At 44.1% G+C, this 13,697-nt stretch overlaps 1 protein-coding gene across 1 annotated transcript in view; it reads left to right on the forward strand.

Moving 5' to 3' along the window:
- Window positions 1–13,697, forward strand: part of WWOX (WW domain containing oxidoreductase) — a 979,553-nt gene that overhangs the window by 299,473 nt on the left and 666,383 nt on the right. The window contains exon 8 of the mRNA XM_043599730.1: window positions 596–860. Within this exon, the coding sequence (XP_043455665.1) occupies window positions 596–860 (265 nt within the window). The remainder of the gene's footprint in view (window positions 1–595; window positions 861–13,697) is intronic.

The raw sequence follows: 13,697 nt of genomic DNA on the forward strand, positions 1-13,697 counted from the left end.
TGGCTTTGTTTACATTTATCTTTTAAACGTATAAGGCTATTGATGGCACCTCACCAAGGTTATAACCCCTTTATAATCATTAATTTTTAATCTGGAAAAGAGTCTTGGGGGCAGCAAGACTCATCTATATTTACTTGGAGGATCAAATGAAAATATACAGGACTCAAGCGTTGGCTAAAATAACCCAGGAAAGCCCCGTCACAGGTTAGGAATGTGATATCTTTCTGCTTCCAAAAGCTGTAGCCCTTTATTTAAGATGCTTTTCCATTTAATTTAATTATCCTTGAACTTCCTGTTGAAGGTTTTGAAAAATACACGTTGGAAGCAGGGGGAGTTGAGTGTGTTAAGATTGCCCCATTTCTGAGTTTGGGCCCTTATGTAGTCTGTCTTTGGATGCTGTTGTTGTATCGTGTCCAGTTGCTATTGTCCATTTCTAAGGGAGACTTTGTTTCTACATTTGCCCAGTTGGGTTTTCAGTTGCCTCTGTGGTGGTGTCCTCAGACTTCTAATAAAAATAAAACGCTATTGTTATCAGGAGTCAGAGATTGGCTGCTTCATGTCATGCTTCCTATCTTTTTTGTTTTGTGTCGTTTAGATTCACAGATATTAATGATTCCTCGGGCAAACTGGACTTCAGCCGCCTTTCTCCATCTAAAAATGACTACTGGGCCATGCTGGCTTACAACCGGTCTAAGCTGTGCAACATTCTCTTCTCCAACGAGCTCCACCGCCGCCTGTCCCCGCGTGGGGTGACGTCGAACGCCGTGCACCCTGGAAACATGTTGTATTCGTCCATTCATCGTAACTGGTGGGTGTACACGCTGCTGTTTACGTTGGCCAGGCCTTTCACCAAGTCCATGGTAAGTGAATGGCTTCTGTCGCCGCCACAGACACCTTCAGTGCGCTTTTAATGGACACACGCGTGTTCTTCAGCTTCTCTCCTCCGGTAGTGCCGAGTCTGGTCTTGACAGCCACGTCCTCGGGCCCGTTAAAGCCATCAGTCAGGGCTCTCGAACACATTTCGGTTGACTTAGATTATAGCTGTTTCTCTAAAGGCGTCTTGGAGGGCTGGATAGAAAACGTGGTTTTTCCAGTATTGCGTTAAGGATGGCTTGAAGTCTTGGTGGAGATGCTTTGCTTTCTTTTGATGCTGTTTTTTTTTTTTTTTTAATTGCTGTTATTCAGAAGGCATAGTACTTGAAAACCGTGTTTTGTGTCAGTAGGTGAAAAACATGGGTTGGTGACTGTCGAATTATCAGCCGAAGTGGTTCCTTTGTTTCAGTTGGGAATCTATATTTGATGTTCTAAATTCTTCTTTTAATGGGTGTGAACCTCACCTGGAAAACTTTTTGTCGGTCCCAAGTGCCTTTTATTCTTTACTTCCCCAAAGGTGAGTCCTTTTGGTTGAATCACACTTCTGTGGTTAGATTCGGAAGCGTTCACAAAGGTAAATAGGAAGTTTTTACATTTTCGATGGTCATATAACCTCCGTATCTAGAAACTTCTTCCATGAAAACGTTTTAACAGGAAGTCTTTTAAATGAGCAATGCACATTTTACACAGTATATTTGGTATGGTGTTTTTTTTCTAAACCACGGGCCTTTAAAAACGCTTGAAATTAGTGCATGCAAATACTATTCCAGTTAACCGACTTAACCTCTAATCCTCAGAAAGGTCCAAACACGTTTTGGCTTCTGAGAGTATCACAAGGTGAATTCATTATCCTGGGAAAATGATCATGTGGCCTCTGAATAGTCTGCCTTCTTCTCCAGCAGCCATTCCCACTAAACCGTGGGTCAGATACCCAACCACTCTGAGCCTGATTCCTCACACTTAAAATGGCAATACGGGTTGTTGTGGGGATTGACCCTAATGGGTATGACATTTATAACATTGGGTATGGAATTTCTATGGTGACTTTCATCTGACTGTGCACTGTGGTAGCCACCTGCCATATGTGGCTCTGGAGCCCTTGAAAAGTGGCTAAATACAACCGAGAGGCTAAATTTTTCATTGGATTTTACCTTGATTGATTTAGATTTACATAGCTGCAAGATTGGAAAGCACGGTTAAATAATGTGCCTAGATAGTAGGTATGTAGTATTCCTGCTATGATGGTTGCTGTTATTGTTTATATTACCTCTGGAGAGGATTATTTTCCGAAGTGTCGTTGTTTGTGTTGCATATAAAGATTACAGAACTAAAAGAGTCTGTAGACCGGAGTCTGCTGGACGAAGTTGGGTGGACCTCTGTCTCTGTCCCTAGAGGCCCAAGGAGAAGGCAAATGGCAAAGTGGGAAGGGTGTCCAGATGAAGAGAGTCTGGCCTCCGACACGTACACCTGGTCTCCCAGGAGCCATAGTAGAATGAACTTTCCATGTTCTGGGCCCCCAGTAACTGAAAAACAGCATCTTTCCTATGCCATGATGCACTTTTTTGGAGAAGCATATAGATGATAAAGACTATGAAGTATGTATGTAGGTTTAGATTTTTAGGACATTGTTTTTTCTAATCGTGTTTTGATATATTTAGGTGTCCGGTGGTATTCTTGGCCATGAGAGTTCTCTGGCTAGGTTTATAAAGACGTGGAATGGGAATGAATTTGTCAGAGTCACAGACAGTTGCTTCTTCACAACATAGACATTTAGGACTGTGTGTATGTGGACTGTGTGTGTGTGTGTGTGTGTGTGTGGACTGGGTGTATGCGGGAGAGATATCAGCATGATGGGGCTATGTCACTGGCAGGACAGACCAGGCTCACTGGAAAGGTCACCTTGTGTTTTATCCTCCCGTACGGGCCTTGACGCTACTTCCGTCATGAGAAGACATTTGTTTTGTGGATGCGGAGTGTCCTTCTCCCTTTTTTAACACACATTTATTTTTGGACGTAAGCCACATAGTCGCATCCCCGTTGTCACCCCCTGTGAAAGCTGGATTCCTCAATGCCCACGAAGAAGCTTAGCATAAATGCAACGTCCTCATCGCCAGGGGGCCGTTTGTGCTGCACTGATGCGTCTGCGTGTTACTCCAACAGGGTCTCCTTTTGACATGAGTGTTGCTGGGGTACCCATCGTATTGCCCAAGGTCACGGAATGGAGAAGCACAGCCCACCCTTGTGCTCGGAAGCCCTGCCTTTGCTTCTCCACTGTAGCTGGCTCCCTTAAGTATTAAACAGCAGTATTCTAATATCAACGTCCCTTTTTTATTTGCTGTGACTTGCTGTGACTACGGCGATTTTAGTTACAGTAATTAGGTCACCCTTCATGGAGTCAGGCTATTTTAAGTGCCTCTTTAAGGAATATTGTTGCAGATCAGTAATTTTACAATTGGATGTTCTTGTGCAACTTTATTAAATGTAATCTGTCTTTTAAATGTTGCCCTTTTACAGTTATACATTTCTAATTGTTGCTGTAAATGCATTATCACTTTGAAATTAATTAATTTTTCCATTTTGGCTGCCTGCAGTATAATAATCACTAATGAGAAACTCATCGGGATTAATCTCAGCACAGCGACCCCTACTGGTAAGGCTGTGTCTTTGGCACCGCGTCCCCTTGAGGTCTGGAGGGTAGGCCAAGTGTTTGAGGAGTCTGTGGGGGAAGCGTTTGTTTCCTTTCCCTCCAACTTGTGTAAAAATAAAAATAATTCATACCAATGGGAATAGGATTTTTTTTAAGTAATCTTTACACCCATCGTGGGGCTTGAACTCACAACCCCCGAATCAAGAGTCACATGCTCTTCCTGTTGAACAAGCCAGGCGTCCGGCGAATAGGATTGTTTTAAAATATTGTTTAAAAAATATGCAGGACTCTAGTTCCTCTTGAAACATCTTAAAGTTTGGTGGGAGCTTTTTGATAATGAAGTCACATCCACCATGGCTGTGTTATACATTATTTTCTTGTCTCCCTAGCTTTCTTTTATGCAATTAACATACTCTAAAATTGTATCTTGCATATGTGTGCATGAATATATACTGTAAGGATATATAAAGTGCTCATACCTTGGTATTTCTCCAAGAAACTTAATTCACAAAACCAGGCTTATTGTATTATTGGGTGATAGAAGAGATTTCCAATTTTGGCTATTGGCAATCGTTGCCATTTGGTGACTTTAGACTCCTGCTGTGCCCCCAGGTAGGATGTGACTTTGCACCTTAGTCCAGACCCTGTGATGCTTTAATTCCTCACAACGGTTCCACACAATGCTAGAATGATTATCCTCCCTGGTAGTCAAGGAACACAGAGAACTCACCCACCTTGCCTGGAGACCCTTCACCGGCTCCTCCCAAGTACCTTTGCCTTGTCTGATGCACCACAGCGTCCCCGCTGTGTAGATCTCCTCGTGCCGTTATTGTTTCCTTTTTAAAATGCTTGAGAGTACCTTCATGAACTTAACCCTCGGCCTTTTTTTTTTTTTTTTTTTTTTTGCTTTTTCTTTTTTTGCCCCACGTAAACTTTCAGTTCTGGTAAACAACGCATTAGCTCGAGTTCCTAGGTCCAAGCCAGCCCTTTGCGGATCGGTATGTAAATTTGAAGCTGAGCTCTGTCATGTGCCTCTGAGGGTGTTTTGTGTGACCAAATATTTATGTTGGCAGGTAACGGTAGAAAGAATATCATGTGTTAGGGTAGCAGGAGCTTAGCAGATGTTTTAGGGAGCTGCGTTTTCAAATCATTTTACATTAAAAAATGGCTCGAGTTTGTCGAACTTCTGGAATGATTGAGTTACGTTTCCTGTGGCCGTGTAGAGGCAGTCATTGGGCTGAGTTTTAACAGATGTGCGGCCACCCCGCTAATGGATGGATCTGCACCACCGGTCCTGTTGCAGAGTTATAAATTATAACTAGAAAAAGCACAAGATGCCATTCTTCTAACCTTCGCGAAAGCCAAGCTGGGTAATTCTGCCCTTGAACGACCCGCCGCAGGGTGATTTATAGTTGTATAATTTAAAACATAATGAAGGAGATAATAGATGTTGATTTGTTCTTTAAATTAGTGTTTTAGAAAAATACTTCTCCTCCCCCCCCCCTTTTAAATACCTGCAGCTGACTACACTCCAGATATTATCAAGGACAAAGCCCCGTTGGAATCTTCACCCATGCAATGGAGGAGAAGGCAAGGGCCTTTTCCTGGGCTGGGAGGAGGAGATAGAGTTTTCAAAGTAGAAATTTCAGAATATTCCTCACTAATGTAAATGCTGGGGGACTCCCGAGTGAGGGTTGAGTTCTCTGGCTGCTTTGCCTTTGCCAGTCCAGATATGTTAGAAAACTAGACTCCTACGACCCCGCCGTGGCTGGGCCGCACTTGACCTTTCCTGCAGAACCCCACAGGAGGACCTGTTGGCAGTGCTCTTCCTGCTGAGGTCACATAGCCGCTATCTCACATGTTCTGCTCGCTTTCCAGGATTATCATTGGCATTGGTTTTATTAGTCACCTCTGATTCTGTCCAGAGCTTGAAAGTTAACAGTGTTTGCTCAAGGTACAGCCCAAGGGATATGGTAGAGTGAAAACGAGCAAAGCATTTAGAACCATTAGGACTGTTCAAAACTCAACGTTTCCACCTCTTGTGATTATATAACTTTGAAATGATGCATCCTTTGTGAGGTTCATATTCTACATCAGTGTTCATGTTTTGGGCTGTGAGTTAATACTGCCCATTTAAAAATCTTTGGAATAATATTGGTTCGTTTTTCTCATGTATCCAGAAATCCAGGGGCTGTTAGGGGTGTGTTTGGCTACTTCTAGGCAGCTTCTTTGTGCTTGTGTTAGCTTTTCCCTCCTGCTTATAAGATGGCTGCAGTAGCAGCAACCATTGCGTCCTACATGATGAGGTCTGAAGGCAGAATGGGAGGGATGGGACTCCTCCTTGCATACCTCCCTTCTTTATCAAGGAAGAGAACATTCCATCTCAGAGCATTCCATCTCAGAACTGTCTTCTGTAGCACTTTGCTTCAGCTCCCACTGGCCAGGATTCAGAGTCGCTTGTCCACAGCCGTGGTGCAAGGGAGGCTGGGAAAGTGCATTTCTGGCATTTTGTGTCTCTAGGGTTGGAGGTGAGATTGGTGGCAGAGAAGATGGATGGCACGGTGGCTTTTGAGCAGGCTCTGGTGAATAAGTGTGCCTATAGTTTTTCTCATCTGTCAGGTGGGAATCCTGTCTTTCTTAGGGGGTCACTGTGAAAGCACGTGAGCATTGAATGAAAGGAGCATGGCCTTGTCTGGTCCCCTTCTATGCGGCGAGCTTTACCCCAATCTCATTAGAGCTCATTCTCCTTCCTTCTCGAGGATGCTGAAGCATACTTCCTTTAGTCTAAAACCCTCCCTTTCCGCCAGGTCTAGTTACTTTCTACTGGTCCTTCAAAGCTCAATCCAAACATCACAGCCCAAGGAAGCATTAGATCAGAATGTGGTCAAGACTCCCTTTCTGCGCCCTCCTAAGGGCTGGTTCTCAGAATACCGTCTGACACGCAGTAGTCCTCCGTAAACATGTGCCCAATGAACGAATGAAGGACGCCCAGAAATTCTCCTACAGGTCACTGGAAACAAACACAATTTAGAAAAATAATCTGTGCTGTTCTGTGTTTAATGCCTTTCTCTCCCTCTCTTGAAAGTGCTGTTTTTGCATTCACACCACTGTATCCCTGGTCCATAAAGTAAATGCTCAGTAAATATTTGTAAATGAATAAATGAAAGACGATTAGGTGCTTAATGAATGACAGTCATTAAGGCATTCCTTATCATTACTCTATCTGAGGAGGGCAGAGCACCACAGTTCACAATGTGCAGATAGAGAAGCGGATGAGGCTAGGGGGCCCGGCCTGCATCCCACAGCTAGTACGCAGGAGAGCTGGGACCAGAACCCAGGCCCCCCAGCCTCCCGGCCAAGTGCCGGATAAGGGGTCTTCCAAAGGGGTGTGTGTGGAGGGAAACCCTAAGGAGAGAACCGGAAGGCGTGGGGAAGAGGCTGTAAAGCTGGGTGAGACCCTGGCTCTCCCTCCCACCTTACCTCTTGGGTACATTTTCTAAGCTGATTGAGATTCATGAACTGGAACGTTCGGCCTACCTCAAGGGTTCTTGTTGAGAATTGAAGGAGCTTAGGAATACGCTGCATCTAGAATGTGCTCGATGCTCAACAAACACTAAGTGGTATCACAGTTACAACTGACACGCATTGAGAATTGATGAGCAGGACGACACAGCACACAGAACACGCTAGATGCTCAATAAATATTTATTATTGTTGTCATCATCATGTCTTCGGGCGAGTGATGGGTCCCTTCCCTTCCCCTCGAGTCGATGTGTGTCCTCCCAGTGACGGCTCTGGGTCTGTTCCTGAAGGTCTCATACCCCCGCGAGCACTGAGCACAGAAACACCACCCACCAGCCGGAGGAACACGCAGAATGGCCGCCGGGACCCGGCAGGTTTCCGTGGTGCGTATCGCAAGCCCTCCCGGCTGCCTGTTTGAAGCCACCAACTGCACACTTAGCTTTGAGGGAAGATCAGCCCTTGCTTGTTGAAGACAAAGACAAGGGAAATACGCGTGGCTCTGTGAGGCCACAGCCTCTCTGCCTGGCATCTTCTCCGCCTGGCTTTTCAGCGTTTCAAGTCTGGTTAGGCCTTTGTTCCCGAATGAGGACTCCAGAGGTGGGGGGGAGTGACGATCTGGCCTTAATATGTGTGACAAATTATTTAATGAACATTTAGCCAAGATTTGAAAGTCCCCTAGTTTTATCTTCCTCGCCTCCCTTTCTTCTGCACCCCTGCTGGCGTTTTGGTAACGCGTGGCCTCATCCCCGCTCCCTCGCTAGCTCTTTCATTGCTTTTAAGTCCGTGGTGCCGCCTTTGATCCTCCCCTCTCGGTTTCCTTTTCTCCAATTTCATGCTTTTTTCCAGCGGGTTTTGGCTGGAGTGCAGCGTAGACGTCGGAGGCCAGCACGATGAGACAGACGCCAGGAGCTTGCGTGGCCCCGTGACAGCACTTCTGCCACGTGTCCTCTGTGGACGTTGTTTTCTGTGTCACTCCCCGGACCCGCGGATCGTTCCTCGGGAGGTGGGCGGTTCATGTGCGTTTTTGGCAGCAAGAAAAAGAACTCAGATCCCGTGTTCTGAGTTGTAGAGAAACTGAAACCCACACCCGCCCCCTCCCCTTCTTGAGACACTAAGGAGATCAGTTCCGGTGGTCGTGTCACATGCAAAGGTACTCGGGGCCAGGCTCCAGCCTCTGGGTCTTACATCTTTATGTGCCTTGTCTCACTTAATGCCCCATCTTAGAGTTTGCTGTCATCAGACAATCGTGTGTCTCTGAGCACGTCATTTGCCCTCTCTGCGCCTCAGTTGTGTCATCTGTAAAATGAGTCAGTTGACCAGATTAGTCAAATTAGTCCCGTGGCTTACGTGGTTTACGGATTTTAGAGAATGGGTATAATCTGAAAGGAAGTAAGAAAGGGATACTAAGGTAGGTTCGTACCTTTTTATCCCGAAAACATGAAAAACAAACCCACCACCATTGACTATCAGCACCGTTTTTTAAGGAATGGGTATTTTAACGCCAAAAAGTATAAACAGGACCCGACTGTGGACCCAAAAGCAGACCTCGCAGTGGACGACGTTTGACTTCAGGAAAACTCCTGATGGTGTCACTGCTGTGTTGTTATTGAAAGTCCTGGGCCTGCCCTTGGGAATGACCGGCCCAGAAGACCCCACAGGTCCAGATTCACGGGAAAGCTAACTGCATCTCACTTCATTGTCATGAGCCCGAGGTGAGACTGTCAGAAACACGGACCTACCTAGACTCCCCAGAGCTGAGTAAAGCACAGTGCAGGGACGCGAGGTTTGAATCTGGGTATAAGCTGACTTAGTGTAGGTGATTTTTTTCCCCCCACAAGCACCTGTTTGAGCCGGTGCACTTTTATAAATATGACACCCCATCTTCTTCTGTCCCGGTTTCTGTGGGTTTGGAACCCGGGGCATGGCTTCATGGGGCTGCCTGCTTCCGGGTCCGCTCCCAGACCACACTTCCTGGGTGAGCCAGATTGAAACCGTCTCAAGGCTCAGCTGGAGAGGGGTCCACTTCCAGGGTCCCGTGCTGGTTCGCAGGATTCAGCTCCCTGTGGCCCAGTAGACTGGGGACTCTCTGGTTCCTCCCTGGCCATGCGCTGGACGTCTCTTTCTCCCTTCCTTGCTGCCCAGGCCTCCCCACCGTGGCAGCTTGTTTCATCAGAGCGCGGAAGCCGAGGAGGAAACAGTCTGTCAGCGTGATGAAGTCCCCGTCCTTCGCAACCTTACCACAGAAGTGACACCTCACCACTTTTGCCCGTTCTGTTTGTTAGAAGCAAGTCCCTGGGTGGGACCCGCATTCACAGAGAGAGGATTTCACCGCGGCGCGGAGACCGGGAGGCAGGGAGCACTGTGAGGCTGTCACACTTTACAAGTCCAGTTTCGTTGGTTTTTTCCAGTGCCTTTTGGTGACAGATTTGCTTCCAGGCTTCGATATTTCCTGGCCTTGCGCCATGGCAGTCCTTACTGACACGCTTCTGTCTGCCTTGCTGTTCTGCTCGGGTCCTTTCTACGTTCTTGTCTTCTTCCCTCTTTCTGGGCTGCAAGAGGTACCAGATGCCCCCACTTTGTTTTTTATATATTTATGCATTTCTGCCTCACGGTGGGAGATAAGATTTAGTCTTTTAATAAGAGAGCTTATGGAAAAAATAAAGAAACGTGTGGATTATGTTTCCGAAAGTCAAGTATTTATTTTCTTGCTTCTTTAGTAGAGGGGGCCGTGTTAATCGATGGCCCAAATTTTCTTCCTAAAGAAACGTGTGTTGCCGAGTTTTGATTCAAGTTTCAAAAATTGGCCAGAGAACTTGGACTTTTTTTTTTTTTTTTAAAGCCATAAAGCTAGATAAAATTCAGCGATCATTTCAAAGTCCACGTAGAATATTATTCTTGTTACAGTCTATGTATAGTCTCTAGGATTTGTTGTTTCGGTTTTGGGGTTTATTATTATTATTTTTTTCAGCAGCAATGTAAGGGGAAGAAACACTTTCATTTTGCTGTTTTCAGAAAATACTGTAGAGATTGATTTTGAATGTGTTCATGTTATAAAACCTCTCCTTTAGAAAGTATAATAAGTAAAATATCTTAGTAATATTCTAATATTCCCCTGTGAAATAGCATGCTTTTTTTCTCTTTTTTTTTTTTTTTACTGAGATGGGGCTTTTGTTTCGCCACATACTGCCTTCTACACCGCTTGAGACATTTCATCTCCAAGTTTCATAGGATGGGGTCTCTTTAATCATTTACATTTTGAAAAAAAAAAAAAAAGAAAGTGAAATATTCTTTAAGAAGCCAAAGTAATCCACGGGAATGTATGGTGTTTGTTCAGCTGGATATGTTATTTATTTGAAGTGCTGAGAGAAATCTCTTCTGACTGCTCAAAAAAGGGAAGAATAAACAGTAAGAGTGTCCAAGTAATCTGAGCTAGAAGGTCCCTCCTTTCACAGAAAAGTTATAAAAAGTATATTCGCCAGATCCAAAAAAAATACTGTATATCAACTACTGAGACCTGCACAATGTTTTCTTAGTATTCTCACTCTTCAGAAGAAAGAAAAACAAAAAAAAACTGTAAAACCTGGGAACTTAAATTTTTTTTTTTGATATTTTGATATTCCTCGGCAGGTGAATACAATAAGTCTGTTTTTCCTTCTTAGAGCGTAGCATCTCCTGTTGGCTTTTGGGTGTGTTATGTGTCACTCGTGTCTTTGTTGACTCTCTATAACCATAAATGACCACGTAATGAAATTTGTGGGCCTAACATCTCAGCATTAACTCTGAGTACATGTCCTATAAAGAAGGCATTAAGAAGATGTTTAAAAGAAAAAAAAAAAAATTACAACGTATTTCAAAAGAATTAGATTCTGGAATGTATCCAGTCATGAAAATAATATAGATTTCTTCTGTCTTCGTGCACTCTGTTAAAACCATTAGGAATGAGCCGGCATGTTCCTTGTGGATGAAATGTAGGGGAACATACCAAATTCCTATATCCCAGACCCAGAAGGGCCTGTTCTCTGTAGCGGTTTGCTTTCCTCTTAAGCTTGCGTGCCACATCTTCCAGTGTCATTTTGTCTCACTGCCAGACTCAAGGCTCTGTTGGAGTCATATTTGAACCCGGAGTGGAGGTCTTTCTCATCCAGAGCAAAAAAAGGCTTACCTTTGCCATGCGCACCACTGACACGCTGCCTTGTTAAGTCTCTAACGTTAAGGTTTAAAATGTATTCTTTGTATTTGAGAGATTCGCTGTGAGTTTTCCCTGGGTAAGTGTATGCTCTGTGAATCTAGAGGAAAAAAACCTAATAACCACAAAACCACTGCTCTGATTTATCAGGACTCACCTGTTCTAAGCACCTCCCATGTGTCCACTCATTTATTTCCTGCCATTCGCTACCAGCCGTATAAGGTCTGTAGGACCTGAGAAGAGCGTGTTCATCTATCTTGTGGAAGAGAAACGCATCGCAATGTAAGCACAAAGGCCACGCCTTTGACGTTGAAGACACAGGGCTCTGAGCTTCAGCCCTTCCTTGTAGTGGGCAAATCACATGACCTCTCTGGACCTCAGGTTTTCTTTTTCTCTTTGGAATGGAGAAAATCGTTCCCACATCTTTGGGTTGTTTGTGGATTAAGTCATCACTCAACCCTGGGGCATAGAGTAGACCCTCAAGAAATACTGGTTTTCTTGTGTCCTGCTTGTTAATGTGAACTTTCTTGGGGTTTACTGATTTCTGAGGACACACAGGAAGCTACTGTCAGGGATGTTGTCTCTTATTTGACCCCAAAACACGTGAAGCTGTACCACACTGCATGTTAGGAATGCCCTTGAACTCTGAATCCCAAGGAGAGCCCCTGAGCACCTACCGTTCTCTCTTCTGCTTGGTAATGAAATTGTAGCGTATTGCTGGAGCTGCTCATCCAATTCTGTGCCTTTTCAAGCCATATTAATGCTAATGGTGAGCGTATCAACTTCCTCTGGTTTTTAGTGGCTCTACATTTTGTTCCTCTTGTTCTGTGCCTTTTCTTTCTTTGGGTCACCTTAAATTCGTTTTTGGAAGCAGATCAACTATGAATTACTAAAGTGATGTAGGTTGAAGTACAGGCATATCACATTAAATCTGTTAATAATACAAGGCCAAAAGCACTTTGTCTTGGTCTGCACTTTGGGGCATATTTCTGAATTGTCCACATTCAACAGAAGAGATGATGCAATACCCTTTGCAGAACTTAAAAAAACAGAACCTAAAAAAAATTTTTTTTTTAATGTTTATTTATTTTTGAGAGAGAGAGAGAGAGAGACAGAACGTGAGCAGGGGAGTGGCAGAGGGAGAGGGAGACACAGAATCGGAAGCAGGCTCCAGGCTCCGAGCTGTCAGCACACGGCCTGACGTGGGGCTCGAGCTCATCAACCGTGAGACCATGACCCGAGCCGAAGTCGGACACTTAAACCCACTGTGCCACCCAGGAGCCCCAACAAAATGTATCTTTTAATAAAACCACCCTGCATTTGGAATTTGGGGGGAGCTTTCGCTTTTATTTCCACTTTTTTTTTCCTCATACGATTTATATGATGCTAGATCTTGTTTTCTGTCAAGGAGTATACCAGCTGCCCAGATGGCAAGACTTCTAGTCACATAGAAGTACACGCATGTATATGCACGCAATCACAGTTCTTCAAAGACCTGATATACATTTACTTCTTCTTTCGTCTTTTTCTTTCTATTTCTTGATTATTCTCTTTCTCCTATGCCCATTATTATTTTTCAGTCAGCTGTTCTTAAATATCTTTGTGAAAAATGTATTTATCTCATATTCAGTTCATTCAGGATGGTTTCTAAAAACAACAAAAGCTAGCTATCAATCACAGTGTATGTGGACATTTGTAGACACTAAGTACTCAACAAATGGGTTCATTATATCATGCAGATAGCCAAGTACACTTAGAAAATCTGCTTGGGGGCAGGGGGAGATAAAACCAACTATTTCAGCCTGCTCTTTTGATCCCGAGACTTTTTCTTTAACTCCGTATTTATGAATAAAACATTTTAATCAGAATTATATTAACAATGACCACTTTTGTTTCCCATGAGAGTCTAATACAGGATAAATTCCATTAGGTCAATTAAATATCTGGATCAACTTTTTAAACTTGATACAGATACTTAAGGTGTTGCTTTAAAATTTTTTTATTTTACTAAACTCCTTTTCACCAGGACCTTTCCCCACACCCCTAGATACATTGTACAGTGAAGAGGTCATCATCTGCTTTTTGCACACGCCGAGTTTTACAGCTTTTGTCTCGTGAGATTTTTGGGTCGGGTATTCCCACCAAACCACACTTTTAGATCAGGCACATCTCAGTCTCACCACGTGCAGTTTTTTTTTTTTCAGTGAGTCTTTGTGATGGTTAGTTCATCCAGAAGTATATGTTACTGATTTGATAAACGACTGGTATTCATTTCGCAGCTAATACCTAAGAAATTCCTCTGCAAGTCTGTTCCGACATTCTAGGGTTTCTCAGTTATCCGGGATTGGTCTCTGAGGCTGTTGCTTTCTGTTTCTTTTACGAACTTCCAAACATTTGGATGATTTTGAAACGCTTGCCCTTACTGTGTGGTGGCCAGGCAGGTTGTAAAGGATGGGTCAACATGTCCTG

Source organism: Prionailurus bengalensis, chromosome E2 (assembly GCF_016509475.1).
Source record: "Prionailurus bengalensis isolate Pbe53 chromosome E2, Fcat_Pben_1.1_paternal_pri, whole genome shotgun sequence".
NCBI classification, from domain to species: domain Eukaryota; kingdom Metazoa; phylum Chordata; class Mammalia; order Carnivora; family Felidae; genus Prionailurus; species Prionailurus bengalensis.